At 47.3% G+C, this 17882-nt stretch overlaps 2 protein-coding genes across 14 annotated transcripts in view; one reads left to right on the top strand and one right to left on the bottom strand.

Moving 5' to 3' along the window:
- The window catches only part of MICU1 (mitochondrial calcium uptake 1), a 90408-nt gene extending 79241 nt beyond the window's left edge, over nt 1-11167 (bottom strand). For 5 of the 12 annotated variants that reach the window (XM_025151708.3, XM_025151709.3, XM_004942032.4 and 2 more), the window contains exons 1-2: nt 11136-11167; nt 8822-8918 (exon numbers count right to left, since the gene is read on the bottom strand). The gene's annotated coding sequence lies outside the window, so the exon portion shown is untranslated. Of the gene's footprint in view, nt 1-8821; nt 8919-10812 lie in introns of all 12 variants that reach the window. The other 7 variants (XM_004942031.4, XM_004942034.4, XM_040702689.2 and 4 more) reach the window with 4 other exon arrangements.
- Nucleotides 11168-11980: 813 nt separating this feature from the next.
- MCU (mitochondrial calcium uniporter) overlaps nt 11981-17882 on the top strand; it is an 80734-nt gene continuing 74832 nt past the window's right edge. For both annotated transcript variants that reach the window (XM_015288227.4, XM_426497.8), the window contains exon 1: nt 11981-12172. In XM_015288227.4, the coding sequence (XP_015143713.1) occupies nt 12044-12172 (129 nt within the window). In that variant the 5' untranslated portion in view covers nt 11981-12043. The remainder of the gene's footprint in view (nt 12173-17882) is intronic.

The raw sequence follows: 17882 nt of genomic DNA, 5'->3' as shown, positions 1-17882 counted from the left end.
TATTCCTTCTCCAGGGATGAATTTCTTATACAGGCAGAGAAATATTTGCAAGGGTTATTTTCACAGAGAAGCTAATGTTGCCCTTATTTGGGTTCCCCTTCCTAATTACAGCTCTACGTGCATAAGGTGTAATGGGGAACGGAAGCATTGCCAATATCATTTAATCACTGAAAATGAAAATCAAGCCCCACGGTGCTTACTCCTGAACCTGGAAAGATTTTACATTTCCTATTGTTGGCTTTAGTAATGCATAAGTCTACTCTCCGAGCCCTAAGAAGCACTACATTAAAGCTCTGTCCAACTAATCTCGGTTCCTGATGGTGCAGGGACACTCACCCAGGCAGCATTCCCTTGGTAGCAATTACCTGGGTGCTGAAAGCATGCAGTTCCCCTCACCATTCTGAAACAAAGAATGCGCTTAATTTAAAACAACAACAAAACTTTGGAGGCCGAATTTTCTATGCTTTCCATCTGTGATTTTACTCACTCATATTTATTTATTTTTTTATCTCCAGTGCCATGCTATTTGGTATTTTTTTGTTAAAAGCTCCAGGCGTTTAAGCCAAAATCAGTTGAGAATATTGGTGTTTTTAAAAGATTTAAAAATAAGCATGTTGCCCTGACCGCAGCAGCCAGAAGCTCAATACCATGATATCCAGATGGGTGGCAACTAAACCTGGGGAAACTTTACAGCTCTCAAGATCTGACATGGTTTATTGCTTACCCTTAGAAACACAGTCAATTTCTGCACTGACTGAATGAAATCAATCTTTTTTTTTTTGAAGGTTCAGACATAAGTCTTCACCTGAAAACAACAGAAACAGAGACCAGACAAGTTTTCTTGTTGTCCCAGCAATCTGTCCAACAGATTACTGCTACAATCAATCTGTAGGCTATAATTTTGTGTGTAAGAGAGAAACCAGTTTCACCTGAAGTTCTTGCTCAGCAGAACTCTACACTTGCTTTCAGAGCTTTGATTGTACCCCCAGCTACAGCAGCTGCCACACAGCAAGCAGAAGGCCCAGGGTCCCACTCTAGTGGCACACGATATGGCTGGCAAGTTGGAGAAGACTAAACCCTCATAAGTGTAATTCACCATCAGTGTGTTGGTGTTTGTGGGTTTCTTCAGGATGTCAGACATCAGGAAAGCACCACTTCTGAGTCAGGAAGCAACAGGCATTGCCCAAATGTAGGCTGTGCAGATAGCTTTAAAAAAAATACAAGTTATTTTAGCAGCTACACACATTCTTGCTTGATGCGAATGTTTACTTTTCTATTAGCAGAACTCTCTCTGCTAGTGTTTCATAATGAAATTCAGCTAGGTTCTCTGCCTTTCCCCTTGTGCCACATCCACAGCATCAGCAGTCCAGCCCTGGGTCTTTCAGAGCACACAAGAACTGGCAGATGTCATCTCTTTTGCATTTCTCTCAGCTATCAAGGAGAACAAAGAGACTTGTTCCCACTTTCCCAGTGCCCTATTTAGCTGATGGTTTTGAGACTGAAAGCCCAGCTTGGGGAAGAGGGACTTCTTTGCATTTGGGTACCCCATAGAACTGCAGGCAGTCTCTGACAGCCCGGAGCAGCCCCCATTTTCAAGATAGAACACACTTAAAACAGCTTTTTGATGTCAAAGCCGGCCTCAGTGGTGCAGGCATGTGAGATGAAGAACAGTAACTGAATAAGCTGATGGATGTTTAATTTTTAATCAGAAGGGTTCACAGACACTTTTTATTTGAACAATTTTACTAGGACATGGCAAGCTTGCACATTAGTGCAGAATGTCAATTGTAAATTTAAATGAAAAATACTTTTAAACCCCGAGATCTTAGATTGGCATTTATGAGTCACTGCTCGGGCATCAAGTCTTCTGCAGGGATTGGCAGAGGTGGCCTCACTGAAAGAACCTTCTGAAGCCATTTGTCTATTAAAAAAACCTAAGTTTGACATCGCCATAACACCAAGACAGCCCAACACAGCGCTGCACAACAAAGCTCCTCACCTATTCCCATCTCAGATGCTGGCCGTCCTACCACAAGTAGAGGGCCAGTGCATTTCCCAGAGTAAACACAGGACAGCAAAGCGTGCTGCTGCTCATAGTTCAGAGGCATTTTGCCATACTTAGTGCTTACAGCCACTAAAGGCATTAAAAATCCTCCCTTACTTGTTCCAGCATAGATACAGCTCTGACAAGGTCAGGGACACCGACTATGAGCAAGCTTAGTTGTCTTTTTTTTTTTAAGGCTTATTCAGCACACATCACAAGGATCAGCAGCACTGCCTTACATCACCAGAGGCAGCTGCCAACGAGGGGCCACACTCCCCTCATGCTAAGGGACAGATAGATGGGATGGGCAACTCCCAGAAGTTGCATTAATCCATTTAAATCTTGAGACCACAAAAACCATAACGTGAGCATGCTGGCTTGAGATACTTGAATGAAGGGGAAGAAAGCTCTTAGCATCAACCTGCTTCCACCAAAATGCTTGAATCATGCACATATGCAAACAGGGAGCAGTATTTATTTTAACAGGAAAATTAGGCAAAGAAGGAACCCTTTGGATACAGAACACCACTCAAGCTGAAGGTATTTTAGTCGACTGAGCTCAGTTCACAAGCTCTGTATTTCAGCAGCAGGTCTAAGTCACAGGTTCTTCAAAATCACATTTGCACATGCACATTTCACACCTATTAATGAATGTTAATTTCCTAAATCACATACCATGAAATCATACCAAAGACAAGTCATTAACTTGGGTTCTCCTCCCACCAATTCCCTTCGTTCTTTCCATTTCCAATCTAGCATAATTAAGAGAGGTCTGTACAAGTGTAATTCACTGAAAGGTTGCCCAAAGGTGAACTGCAGCTGCAGAGGAGCCTGGATCCATTTCTTCCCTCTCCCCAAGAGAGGCCAAACTGCTCCTGCTTTTTTCCTTCTCCTAAATCCCAATTTTCAGCTTACCTTTGGTAATTTCCTGATAAAGGATTACTCACATTACTGAAATTATTAGCTTACAAAGACACATAAATCAGTTATGAAAATGAAGATGAAATCTAGTAGCAAAAGCAATTTCTTCTCAGGTATGAGTTTAGGGCAATACTTGATAGCATTCATTACCAGAGAGGGGAGCTACATGTGCTTCAGAGCACAATTCAGACTGATTGATAGCCTATAAAGCACCAATCCATAATACAGCCAGCTCTTCAGCAGAAACCTAAGCCACTGCTTGGCGATTTCTTTTTAACTGTCATTACAGCAAGGGTGCACCTCTTCCTGAACAGCTCAGCTCTGAAAATGAACTAGTCAAAAAACAAATAAATCACATGGTCTGAGCCCAAAGACTTCCTTCTATCTAATCTTTTATCCCTGCACTCTTTCCTTCCCACGGCACTGAAATGGCTTGCATCCTGCCAGCAGGGAGCTCTCACTCTGGCAAATCTCTACTTTCAGAACAGCATCTTCTTCATACTGTTGAATCTGCTGTGATTCACACACAGAAACCTTACAATTAATTAGGAATCTCTTGGGGGTGGGGGCATGCTACATCCTGCACTACTCCAAAACACAGGAGGAGCCAGCTTTCCAGGCTAGTGTTTGGAGGCAGAGGAGCATTCTCAAAAACTGGACTCTCCCATCAAACAGTAAACACTGTGAGAGACAGAAATACAGGGCTTTGCCTCCTCTGGACTTCTCCTGAGAAAGGAAAAGCTTCCCCCTCACATACTGCTCACAGATGCATCAAGTCTGATTTTAAAGCACAGGATACAGAACAGAGGATGAGAGGCCCAAATCCCAATGCATCTCAGCTCTGGGGCTTTGTGCTGCACTCCTGGAGCAGACAGCACCATTCCTCAGGTGCCCAACATTTACTATCAGCCTTCATCCTACCCCAAAAACAACTGAAATTAAAGATATACGGTTGTATTTCTTAACATTTAAAGCTTCAGCCTAATACTAAACTGGGAGACATTTGAGCATTCAGCAAACACCCTGCTGTTACTGTAGCTTATTAGTACACTGATTTTCTCAGATTATACCCATTAATATTCCATTATTTATGGTATGCTTATCTCATCTGTTGCTTTTATTCTGCCAAATAGATCTACTTAGCATTAAGAGTCACTTGGAACAAAAATAAGACAGTAATAACACAGCCAATTGGAATCAAGCCTGTTCAACTACCACTTCTACCTATAGGTATTCTCCCTCAATTTCATGTGTACATTCTTACTACTAGCTTTATTTGCCTTGCATGAAATGTAGATGCCTGTTATTACCAGCTGCTTTAGAAACCACAGACCAGGCTGTAATAGCCAGTACCTCACAGAACAAACAACCCTCTTTTACGTGGGCTACACAAGTCACCCATGCCCATTTATAACTAAATCCTTTCCCTGGTTGAAGTCTCCCTTTTCTTCTCCCCTGGCCCAAACGCAGACCCATTTTTCTTGAGCCTTTCAACATAAAGCACAACTGTAAGCCCCAGCAGTGCCAAACTCTCCAAAAGCATTTCCACAACAGCCAGCTGGTAACTACTGGAGCTGTAAAAAATTAATCTCATCCCATATTCAGAATAGCGACTCTGCTTTTATTGAGCTGTTTCTACCTTTAATCAGCCCAGTGTTATAATTCTGTGCTCAAATAACTTCTCAAGAAATCAGGCCACCCCCAAAAACACCTGACCAGCTGCAGCAGCAGAATTTAGAAGCCTTTTCCATTATTACATTGATCTGAAGGAGCACAGATTTGACAGAACACTGGTAGTGAAGGGGTAGGAAACACAACACTTCTGCCTTTTCTGCAGAAAATTAAAGCCAGCAGGAATACATCTGCTTAATGACCTCAGAGATTTGACTTGCCTTACATAGTTGAAGTTGATGGGATGCAATCTAGCAATTTGAACCAAGCAAGCAGATGTCTGGGATGCAGAGAAAATGAACTGTTTAGACGCACCTGAACAGAGCGAACACAGTTACTTTGGGCATCCCATCAGCAGAACAAAAACCAACTGTATAGGCTAAAAAGAATTCCCAGAAGCACTGCAAAAGGCCTCTTTCTAAGGAGCATACCATGAAATGACAGGGCTTACTTTTGTTTTTACTTGTGTCACACCTTGTTCCTCAGAACTCCTACCTTTCACACCAAACAGAAAAATGCTCCCTGAAGCTCCTGCTGCTGACAGCAACCCGTCTGTACAAAAGAACCACTAATTCCAGAGCACTCAAAGAATTAAAAGATATCAACAGCTTACTTGTTGTTAAGAAAAGCAACGTCACTCCTTAACAAATAAAGGTTTCAAAACAAAATAATGCTCGAGGAAAAATAACTCTAAGTAATTAGAAAAAAAAATGGAAGCTTTACAATGCCATGAATACACTGAATCAAACCTGAATGAACCTGCAGATACATGCTCATCTCCAGAAATAAAATACTTCTTTTGGGAAGTAGACATGCAATAGATAACCTCAGAATTTATCACAACACAATTCATACCTTTATTTCTTTCTAATGTGAAGGACTAAGATCTGTTAACTCACTAGGATCGTCAGCCTGAGTACTAACACACAACCATTTCTCCCTACCACATCACATTCAACAGAAACATCACCTAACCCAGGCACAGCCGCTTCTTTCTTCAGGAAACTTCACTCCTGGCTAAAGAACCTTGCTTTGATTTAACACATCCAATCATTTTTTAAATACAAACCTTAACAAAACAAACAAGAAGGGCAAAGCACCTTGTAACACAAGAAAAAGTACAGCACTGGTAGCAGACTAGCAAAACCCCGGGCTACTACAAAGTAAGGATTTTCTCAAATACAACAGCTGTAAACACAGATACAAAAGAAAAAAACTGCTTACCTTGAGAAGGCCTCAGATATGCAGAGGTCTCCAGCAAAATACATGTGCTTCCACTGCCAACCCTTAAATGAGGTCTGGAAAGGTGTGGATCCTGGCTCCACCCCTCCCAGTCACTCAGGAGAATCGCTTGCACCTGAGCTCCCGTGGGTTGTCCTGCCTCCCCACCTGCTGCTCAATCACTGCTTCAAGCTGTGACTCAGCATTTCCACTACACACCTACATTTCATTTATCAGACAGCAGTTATTTACTAATTCAATAGAACAGCACTGGTGGCCAAAAAAAGGAAAAGTCTTATCTGTTGCGGTTGCTTTCCAGCAACAGCTTATCAGTTTGATTCAGTCTGATTAGTGCAGGGTGTTTTTAGGAGAAAACAAGCTATCTGAGCAGATCGCTTCCAGTATTTGCAAGCCAACAAACACTTGGCTGTAGCCAAGGTGGCAAGACAGATAGCACATTCACGTCCACTTGCTTAGCTGGAAAAAGCACCCCACCGAAGGACGAAGCAAAGACCTGGATGAGTCAGTGCATGAGCAGCAGCCACCCACCATCTCCCTCACTGCAGCACCTGTCTGTGCAAACAGAAGAGCAAAGTGTCTGTCTGCAGATGGAGGGCATTTGCCTTGAAGTCCACTGAAACCGAGGCCATAAAGGGAGAAAAAAGGCAGTATTGTAATGGCACTAGCTTAAGTCAGGTGGCAATCCTTACACATCCTCCTTGCATTCGATTTCAGCAATGGCTGTCGCTGAAAGATACTGCTGCTCTTCTAGCTCTTGCAGAAAAAGTGCTGAGACTGAAAGTTTGCATCACACTAACCATAACATAACTATTAAGTTAAAGTGATAGCAGATAATACTGCTAGAAAATACTGACACTGGTCTGATTCCATCATTGATGCGCTCAGTCTGAAGGATAGAGGAAGGGTGAGAAGCTGGCACAGGCTGCACAGACAGCAAGGAAACCCTGCAATGAAATAAAGGCTGCTTATGGAAAGTATCTAAGGCCACATGTTTGTGGTGGTTTTACACAGGGATGAGCAGCCCATCTGCTCCTGGCCATGCATTCCCAATATGGTGCTAGTCCCAGTGCGCTCAGCTACTCAGAATTCCCAGTTGCAAGGAGCGGTGCTCAGACCCAATCTCCGCCCGCCCCCCTTCGCCCAAAGCAGTGCTGCCCCAACCACGAGGATCCCTTTAGGTGGTACTGCTGCAGCCCAAAGCAGTGACAACACTGCAGTTAAAATCTGCTCTCAGAGGTTACACCCAGCACACACGGAAGAAAACTTTGGGGCACGTTTCCACGGGGAAAAACGCTCACTGCAGTCACAGCTGAGGAAGAAGGCCAAGGTAATACAAGATTTACTAGCTAAGGACTTTTCAGAGAGTTTTACAGAAGTTGCAGTAAAATACTGCATCGTCTGAACAAACTGCCTATTTTTTCCTTTTTATAGTGCCCTAAATCTCTTTCAGTAAGGGACAAACCTGTCAAAGACTTGCGGACAATATGTGCTTAGACAATTTGTAGTAACTCAGACTTCACTAGGGCTCCTCATATTTCTGAAGTGTCAAACATCATCCTGAAGAGAGGGCTCCCTTCCTCACCAGGAGGCAGCTGTGCCATGGTGCCAAGCACTTCTCAAAATCAATTCTGTTTGGAGAAAGTCTATGACATACATTACAATATTCAACAGCCCAAGACAAGGTGACCCATGGAATATCCTAGTTTCCAGTGAACTATTGCGGGCAGCACCACCCCACCCAAAGTCATATCCACACCACAGGACTTTTTTATTACCAACACCCTTGCAAAGTCCCAGCAAAGATGCTCAGAACCTAGAAAAACTCTGAAGTACTTTGCTAACCTGTACCAAGTGCAGCTCAGATATACTGTTGAGGATAAGCAAAACAGACCAAATGAACTGGCATAACAAAGTAAAGAGCAGCCACGTGCCTTTAAAATGACCCAAATCCCCAGAAACACCTGTAGCACTCATGCCAAGCTTTCTGAGGCTCCAAACAGTCTGCAAGTCTTGCAGCTCATCCTACTAAAGTACCAGAGGGTAACGGAGTGATTTGTCCTCTGCAAACACTGCCGCAAGCCCATCAGGGAGGCTGACCTCTCAGCCTAAGAACTACAGTGGGAAACCTTGCAGAGCACTTACATTAAGTTGTATGGGAACTGTTGAGTCACGGCCTGAGCCACTGATTGAGCACCTACAGAAAGGATGCAGTCAGCCCTGGGAGCACAGGTGAAGGCAATTCAGGTGTGTGACCAGAAGGGGTGGAGCCTGGCTACACCTCTCAGACCTCATTTAAGGGCTGACTGCCTCTGGGGAAGGATTTCTTTCTGGAGGTCCCTCCTTGATGAAGCTTTTCCCTCCAAACCTGGAATCATCTGATACAGGTAAGCTATTTTTTTCCTTTCTTTCATAGCACCTTTCTATTATGTTAATTCTTCTGTCATTACACCTCTAGTGAAACTGCTTTTCCCATCATGTTAATCTGTCTAATTGCTATATAAGGCTAATACAACATAGAGCTACAGAGAAAGCTACTGGGCACAAACTAATGATATAAACAAGGTATGCCATTCATTTTCCTCCATAGCACAAATAATTTAAGTGTCCTTAATGTGCTTTTTTTAAGGTATCTTCCTACACTCAAATAAGTTTTAAGTAAATACATACAAACAGTTGCTTTAGTTATATTTTTAAAATGTGGTAGAACTGGGCTTTGGTTGAAAGCCAGTGCTAGGCAGCACTTCACACACTTCAAAAAGGTAACCTACAACATTAGGAAAATCCTATAATAATGAACACTTCTGAACAAAAGTAACTCCAAGTAGGGCAGCCTTAAGGGTAAATTTCAGCCAGGTAATCAGTTCTTCACAACTGGAAGTAACTGAGTTTGGGGCCCAGCACAGACTGAGCTGCACATCCCAAAGGCAGCAAGAGCCTCCTTACCTGTACTGCAGGTGGCTTTGCTCCCAGCTTGTGTTTGTAGGTCAAGCAATCATGAAGAACACAGTGAGTTAGTTCTTAGGGATTGTAGGGCTGTGTTCTACAAAAGAGAAAAAGAATAAATGTAACTTTAGCTGCCAGCAATAAATGTTATACAATCTTCCTTGATCATGGTCTGCCTATTAGTGGTTATGCATCTTACTCCAGTACTCACATTGTGAGCACTAAACTGTGAGTAACCAATGTGGAGGAAGGGTGTGTCAGAAAACCCACAAGCCCTTGAGAGACATCACTTAACATAGTGGGCTATACATTCAAGTGTAATATAAGCACCTGATTCATTCAACCTTAAACACAAGGTGTTGGCCTGCAGCAGTCTCTCACTCCACTCTAGTTCAGGCATCCTATGAAGCTCCAGAGAGGGAACTGTTTCTCCTATAGATAACTGTTATGGAGCTCAGGATAGCCTGATGCTCTCACTCAATTATCCCATCCTTCCCAAGCACAACATTAAACTACAGGCAATATGGTGTAGATAAATCATGCCATGATGAGAACCAAGCCTTTCTACACTTCAGCAGCTTGTTAACCCAAATTCACTCTGCAGATCTTTCAAAAGACAAACTGCACATCAAACACAATTTAGCCATCCAATACAATCAAAGCTATTTAATGAACAAGTACTAAGAAAAATTGTTTTGATATTAGCTACAAAATCTAAATTAGCAACAATTCATGTAGCTGTGGCAACGCTGTTGGCAATTACTTATAGTAACAAGAAAAATAAATCAGAATTAGTGAGGAGAGACTCAACACATCACAGAGTGTGACACATGGAGAGCTGTTGCACTCCCACTTCTCCCTGCCCTTTCCCTACCAAGGCATGGGGTTTTTCCAGCAGTCCAAAGACTGGTGGCATGGGAAGATGACTTTGCTATTGCAGATTTTTTTGTCAGTCTCACACACAGCAGAGAACAAAACAAAGTCCCAGCAGTGATGAGGCACTCCATGAAGGAGCATTGCAGACCTGCCAACATGGTGTTTTAAGGCAGTTCTTCCATGGCTGCTGCAGGGGAAGGCCAAATCACTGTGTAAGCTTCAGCCATTTCTTCAGCAACACCTTTTAACAAAAGCACATTGGGTGGCTGGATTTTTTTTGCAAGGTTTTCTAGTTTTGCAGCTGTACATATGCAGTTCAGGTTAGCATTGGAATTACGTGACTGCAGGAGCAAGCTAGCACTTCCACACCAACAGGAACCCAGCATGTGAGAGCTGCACTCATTGCACAACCTCCCTGTCCTTAAGCTGAGTTATGCCCTCCAAAGCCTGTGCCACCTGTCTGGGCTGGCAGCTCCTGACAGCAAGGGGACACCTCCTCACCCAACCGGCTCCCAGTGTCTTTGAGATGAGGTTTATGGCCACCCAGCCTTCACCTCCATGTTATGCTTTGGGATGCAAGGGAAGGCTGGAAGGGGCACTGCCTCAGTGCACAGTCAGGTGTCGTTCTCAGGCAGAAACACCTGAACACCGCAATCTGTGCAAGATTAATTAATAGAGAAGAGATGTCAGTTCCTGCAGCCACACCAAGCAGCTAGGCATGAGAGGAGAAGCCCCAACACCCCAATAGCTCATTTCACCAGCCTGGCTGTCATCCTATAAAACTTTCTGAACACACAGCAACACTTCTGGGTGCTTTTCTTTGTCAGGCTGCAGAATCATAACTTACTGAAAGCTTTCCCCTGTGCCCAGCAGCTGGGGCAGCACCCAGAGGCATTAGGCCAAGAGGGACCCACACAGCACTACCCAGCAGGTGCTGATGGTGCAGCCCAGGGCAGGCTGCTGACCTCCAGAAAGGCACCGACCACGTAAGAAAGCCTGACAAAAAGCAGGCAGAGGGATTCTGGCAGCGAGTAGCTTTTATGCTACCTCACAACGCATAGGAGGGAAAGGGAGTTAAATTTAGAACCGGCATCGACCTGGAGGAAGGCTCGTACCCGGCAGCCAGCATTAGTATGAAGCGAAGCTCTCTCCGGGCACCCGGGCTCGCTCCGAGCCGCAGGTCCGACCGGGAGAAGCTTTATTTCCCACGTTTCAAGCTTGGCGCTCGCGGCCGCCACAGCGAGGCTTCGCTTCGGCGGCGCCGCAAGCAGCTGCCGGCGGGACAGCCCGGCCCAACGCACGGCGAGCCGCGGCCCCGCACCCTCAGGGCCCCCACCGCCCCCCAGCGGCTCCCCCGGCCCCAAAGGAACCCACGGTCACGTCGGTCCGCTCCCCGAGGCCCGCAGCCCGGGTCCCGCAGCGCCGCCGCCCAGCTCACCTCAGCGCCGCCGCGCCCCGCCCACCGCGCCCGCGCTTCCGCAGGCGGCACCGCCAGGGGGCGGGGACAGCTCCCAACGCGGCCCGCCCCGCGGAGCGCGCGGGAAGAGTCCTGAAAGGGGTGCAGCTGTGGGGCTGGGCACGTAGGGCTTCGGTGAGGGGTCTGAGGCGTGACGTGTGGGGTCTGAGCGCGTCTGGGGTCTAAGGGGTTCGGGGGTGTCTGTTGAAGGCTTAATTGCATGTGGATTGGGAGATATACACGTGTATAATATATGTACATACACCGATAGGGTCTGAGGGGCTTACGAATGGATCCTGGAACGCCTGTGTATAGAGGGGTCTTGTACGTAGACCTGAAAGGACTCTGAGTGGGGCATGGTACGTGCTTATAGAAGAAGGTCATGGAAGGTGTGTGTATGAGCTCTGGTGTGGAGGTTTGAAGGGACATGTGGATACAGGACCTGAAAGGGCTGTGTATAGGGTCCAACAGACACATGTATGTATGTGTACGCATACAGGTCCAGCAAGGACTTACATCTGCCGTAGCACCGGAGCTCCGCCCCTCGCGCCCAGCCCCCGCCCCTCAGCACCGCCCCTGAGGAGTTTCCCCGCCCTCCAGCCCGCTCGCGGTCCCGCCCACCGCCCCCAAGCAGTCGGAGGAGGGGAGACAAGGCGACGACCAATCGCCTCTCTCGGAATCGCGGCTGCGCGTCGCCGATTGGCCGCTCGGCCTGGCTTGACGAGCCCCGAGCCGGCGAGGGGAAGGCTCCGATTGGCCGCCGCTGCCCTCCGGCCCCGCCCCTCCGCTCCTCCGCTCCTCCTCTCCCCCACCCGCCGGGCGGCAGCAGCAGCAGCGACCGCCGCCGCAGCGCGAGTCTGGCCGTGCGCGCGGGGCGGCTCCAGCGCGCGATGGCGGCCTCGGCGGGCCGGTCCCTGCCGCTGCTCCTTTGCCGCCGCCGCGGCGCTGCCGCCGCGTTCTCCGCCGCCGGCTGCTTCCCGGCGCTGGGGCGGCGTCGGCAGCAGCAGCGACACCGGACGGTGAGTGAGGCGGAGAGCGCCCGGCGCGTGGCAGTGCCCTTCAGGCGGCGGCCGGGGCGGGTGCGGGACGAGGGGGCGGCGGGAGCTTTCCGCCCGCCCGCCCAGAGCCGGGCCCGCGGGGGGCAGCGACGCCGGCGGCAGCTGCGCGTTATTCTTAGCGCCGCGAAACTTGAGCGGAGCGGGGGCCCGCCCCGGGCGGATCCCATCGCCGTCAACTTCCCTCGGGCCCGGGGGGGCGGGGAGGAGCGGCGGCGGAGCGGAGCGGGGCCGGGCAGGGCCGGGCCGGGCGGGCTCTCTCCGGCCGCGCCGAGCTAACGGAGGCGGTGGCGGCCGCCAGGTGGCGCGCGGGCAGCCCGAGGGGTCGAGGTCGGCACGCGCCGCGCCTCGCGCCTCGACCCGCACGGCCGCGGGTGTGCAGCGGGGCTTCGGCTCCACGGGGTTGCGAGGGGTCGCTGCTCCGGGCGGCGGTGCACGGGCGCAGGCTGCGCGGGGGTCGGGGAGTCAGCGTCCGTGGAGGCGCTGCACGGCCGCGGAGATGTGGCGCTGAGGGACGCGGGCAGGGTGACCTGAAGGCGCTTTTCCAATCGGTGCTCCTGTAGTTCTGGTTCGCTACGAAGGCGGGGCGTAGCTTGCACGCAGGGAGACCCTGTCGCTCGGTGCCTCGAAGTGATGATAGATGGGTTTCTTTGAAAGAGAGCGGAAATGGGACTCTTATGGGTGAGTCCCTTCAACAGGAGTATGTTGGAAGAACCAGCATCTAATGATTGGACTTCTGTGAGTGAAAAAGGAAGAACTGTCTCAAAATGGGTGGAGTGGTGAAGTGTGAAGAATGGTGTTTAGGTAACATCAAACAGAGAGTATGAAGGTCTGAACTCCGCTAAGTGCTTGGCTTAGGAAGTTTCCGATGGCATTGCAGTAGTATTGGGAGATATAGGGCAGAAATAAAGCATTTATAGCTTTCTGTCATGTTTCGAAAGCAGTGAATGGACTGCTGTTAACTGTCACGTCCCCTTCTGCCCAGGGGTGGGTGGATGGTTGCAGCTTTGGAGAGGAGAATGGGTGAACCATTCGTTCATAGGGCAAAGCGGCAGAGCTGCTGGTATGGAGGGAGCTGTGGAGGTCTGACTGTTGCTGGAATATTGACTATGGATATGGGCAGTGGGAGAGGGAGGCAAACAAGATGATGTAGGAGTCCAGTTCCTTTTTCTGTGCAACACCTCTGTGGAAAAAAAAGTGGCAAAGAGCAGAAGCATGAGGGGAGTGTTGGGGAAAAGCCTGAACCAGTGCTTGGCAAAAGAGGTTTGGGCTGATGCAAGGCATGCTGCAGCAGTGCAAGCATGCAATCCCTTGTGAGCAATGGCAGGGGAGCTAAATGCTTGGTGGGCTACCAGGGTATTGGCTCTGATAACGTCTAGTAGCACTCATAGCATCCCTAGATTGTGAGGCTGCCTATTAGCAAGGCCTTCGTCCTGCAGTGCTTCCTGCTGCTTAGAAATCACTGCTGCTTTCCTGTCAGAAAGCTTGTCTTCAGAAGCGTGGAGAGAAAATGAAGTAGATGTTCCTGAGAGGAAACTTCCTTAGGAAGCGAGAGAATGTCCTCATTGGCTCCCTGCTTGTTCTGAGAGGTGTGGGTGTTAAGGGTAAGCTGCCAGAGGTAAAAGCTCTGCGCTGCTGAGATGCAGTGCGGGTGGGAAGCAGCCTTTTGTGAAAAAGCTTATTTCTTTATGAACCTCGATTATTTTTTTTTTTCCCCCATGCACGATGTTAGGTAGACAAAAGACTTAAATACATCTGGTTTTGCATGTCAAAGGCTTAATCTTTGTGGCTTTCACCTGTAAAGAATAGACTCTTGTTGTTGTATTAGTGTATGTAACCAGCTGGTTGGGTTACGTTCGGTTAAGATGTAATCAGTTGTTTCAGTTCTGGAGAAGAATACCTGCAGGAAGTCAAGGGCTCAGCTGCATATGGTGCTCTGTGGTACTTAATCCCCGTGATTCTGGGTAGATGGCAGACTCCTTTTAAGCCTAAAAAAGAGCAAGAGAGGACGATAGAGACTGAACCGCCTGCCGACATCAAGCAGCAGCAGGCTGGTTTTAAAAGTTGCCGTAGATGAGAACCAGAGTTGCGTATGCTGAGAGCTGTGCTGAGCGGAGCAGGATTTCGGTGCCGACACTCCCATGCTGAATCCCACAGGGTGAGCAGTCCCAGGAGGGTACGATGGGCGCTGTGCCAAGGCTGGCCCCGCATGGCTGAGATGCCTACAGCACAGTTCAGCCGCTCTTCCACTCTGTGGCTGAAACTGTTGCAGCATCGGCTTTCAAAGAAACTGTTGCTTCCTTTTGTCAGGATATGCCCTGGCTGTTACAAGCCTTAGTTTGTTGCCATTCTGTTGCCTTTCCCTTGAAACAAATGTATTTGATAGGCCATGCTCGGGTCTCGCAGAATTCACGTAGTGGTGCTGAGCGGCTGCCAGCACTGCAATTGCTGGAAGAACATCTTGGTGTGGTGTCTGGATTTTTGCTGAGGATGGAAAAGCTTCTTTAATTAACTGCACTTCTGTTTTCCTGATCTTGCCTACTGCCGATCATAATTTTAAAAGGAATGATTAACAAGCTGAAGAACTGCTGGCTGTGCAATGGATTGAAGGGGCATAAAACTGTTGTGCTCACTAGACCTTTGCCTACCCTGACCTCAATTGTTTCCCATGCTGGGATGTGGAATACTAAATTAAACCCTCCCCCCCTCGTTTCCCCAGGACTTTACTATGGAAGTCCACGTAGATATTTTACAGCAGTTTTGTGTTGATTATCTCTTTTGATCTGATTTTCTTTTCATAGTGTTGGATGAGTGATACATTTATTTTTCATGGGATCAATCGTGTGTGGGCCGTAGAACAAGTACAGACGCACTTGATGTCACTTGGGAAGTCAAGATAGGATGTGGCTTGAACTGAAATATAAATAAATCCCATCACAGCAGAACTTCTATAATGTAAAGAGCCCTAGCAATTGTTCACTTGGCTGCGAAGATGGGGCTCTCCACCAGAATTCCCTTTCCTCCTGCTTTTTTCCTCACCCCCTTCCCACAGTCACGTATTTGCTGCCTTGCTGACTCCTCGCTCACCTCACCCTGGCGGAAGGTGGCTGAAGGGTGACAATTTCTGGTAGCTATCACAACCACTTGCCCACTTCAGTGCTACCTAAGCTAATTAAATGCAAGGCCAAATGAGGTCTGCTGCCTCCTACTAGATTTACTGTTACAACAGAAGCTACATCTGAATGCTCATTTGAAGGGTTCAAAAGTAAGGAAGCTTTCAGTGTTTTAAACTCAAATAAGAAAAGGGGATCTGTCCTCAGCTACTCATGGAGCAATGGAACTAAGCTGGGAATCTTGTACTGCTTAGACTTCTCTTTTTTTGCTGTTGTTAGATTGCATTGGGATTTCTTGCGGAGCAAAGTAGGTTTTGAAGGGATACTGAATTGAAAAAAAAGCATTTCAGAGCTTCGATGTGCCTGTGGCACCTTTCTCTTGCAGGGAACAGTGAAAAACTTGACTTTGTAGAGTCCAGAAAATACCCGTGCAGGGCTGTGTGTGTGAAAGGTGTGATATTCAGAGAGGGGTAGATGTTAGCAATGGGTGACAATTACTTGTTAGTACTTACTTTTTTTTTTACAGCCCAGTCTATGGGAATAGTCAAGAGTTTGTATGTAGGCTCTGTGGTGGGAAAGGAAGTTACGGTCATGATAAGGTTGATCCAGCCATTAATACAGAAATTCCAGGGCAGATTTCCTTCCATGTGGGGAATGTTTCTCAGCTGCCCTCAGCCAGGAGGGGTGCAGCTCTGCTTAGAGGAGTCAAGCCTGAAAAAGAAAGGAAAAAAGCCCAATGCTTCTTGTTCATGTTCTGAAGCTGTTTTTAGCTTCGTCTTTGAGATAAGATCTTTCTATGAAATTAGATTGCATGCAGTCTTGAGGGTGGAACTTAAGTTTTTTAACTTCATGTCGTATTGCTGCTACGAGTCACTTGCCATCCTATAAAATAGCATACAGATCACAAATAGGTCATTTAAATTACTTTCCTATTTGCAGGTGCTTCCTGTCCATGGAGGTGCAGAAATGATTTTAGTTTCGGGGTGTTCATTATTTGCTTGTTGAGCAAGTGTTTGTACTGTTGGCTGGCAGTCAGTTTTCCTCAGAGCTCAACTGCTGCTTTATGCTGCCACGGGTAGTCCAGGGCAGTTCTCCCTGCTGAGAGGGAACAATCACAATCTATAAAGTGCTCTCTAGATAAGAGATCATCTTTGATATCACTGTTCTGTTGTTGATGGTGTTTTGGTACTGGCTTTGTGAGGGCAAACTAGGCTGAGCTGGAGTTGAGTGTTCTGTCCTTGAGTGTGTAATGATGAACAGAAAATGACTTGTCTTTTTTCCATTAAAGTTTTGGCAAAGGGTTTTCTTCCCAGTATTGAGGCCTCAAAATGATATGTCATCTTAATGAAGATGAAAATATGCAGTACTTGAATGTGACATGGAATTATTTTCCAGTAGGGCAAGCCTATGGGACGTCGCTTATGTCTTGTGTAAAATATGAAGTACGGCTGCTATCTCTTTCTGCATTCTTGGCAGCTGTTAAGGAATTAAGAAACATAGAACGACTTGCATAAGTAGGAGAGGAAAAAATGTGGAAGGCAGCTTTGTTTGAGTGAATCACTTTTACTGGCTTCCCCAGGAGGTAGGGATTGCCACGCCATGAGGTCATTGTCAAATCTCTGAAACTGTTTATTGGAATAATTGAAGTGGGATTTCATTTGGATAGATAACTTACTGGAGGGACCTACTGGAGGATGGCAGTGGCTCCCCACAAAACAAGTTATTAAACCGTGGCTACTGCAGGGGTCTGACCTAAGCTCAGTAGGCTGCTTTCACAGCACTTGTATGAGATTGTAACCGTCCACGGAGGTGAGGGGAAGGCGTCCTGGTCCACAAACAGACCTCCTCCCTGAAGAGTGCTTAGGGGTTGTCTGGTCTTAATGCTTTCAGAATGGTGAATTTTCATGGGGAGCACAGCGTACGTGCCAACCCAGACTGTGGTTAGCCGTGCCTTGGCAGGCTGGCGTGCCTGCTGGGCTTCCATTGGGCCTGTGCCAGGCTGTGCCAAGCACTGTCAGTTGTCCTACTGGGATACAAGAGCATCTTACCTGCCCCATAACAGCCATAACATAAACTCTGGATGATCGAGTCTAGCATCCTGTCTTGTAGCCTTCTGGGAACAAAACAGTGTACTTAGAGGTTTTTAGCATCAAGCTTTGAGGGGTTCAAGAAAATTCTTTGTGAAATGTATTGCTGGTTTGGGAGGGTTTTGGTATGGAATAGTGCTATGATAACCATTTCTACTGCTTACATCATACAGGTCTTTAGCTGTGTATGTTGTTATCTGTTCCTTCCATTAAGCGAAGCTTACCTGGACTCAACATAGTGTCAAGTAGTCAAGTGGTTTCCAGTTGAAAGTGCAAAGCCAATGCTTTTCAAATGTATGTAGAAGCAGGGTGTGTGTGTGTGTGTGTGTGTGTGTTCATTCATGTGTGGGAGCTGGGGGCATCTGAACCCTCTCAGGTGCTGCATGGAGCTTCTTGCTACACAGCACCTGAATGTGGGGTTATGTGAGGATTCCTTTGCTACAGCATTTCAATTCTGTTAGTTGATATAAATGG

The sequence above is a fragment of the Gallus gallus genome, chromosome 6, assembly GCF_016699485.2.
Source record: "Gallus gallus isolate bGalGal1 chromosome 6, bGalGal1.mat.broiler.GRCg7b, whole genome shotgun sequence".
In the NCBI taxonomy this organism is placed as follows: domain Eukaryota; kingdom Metazoa; phylum Chordata; class Aves; order Galliformes; family Phasianidae; genus Gallus; species Gallus gallus.
The sequence above is the reverse complement of the archived record's forward strand: the minus strand, read 5'-3'. Positions and strand labels throughout refer to the sequence as shown.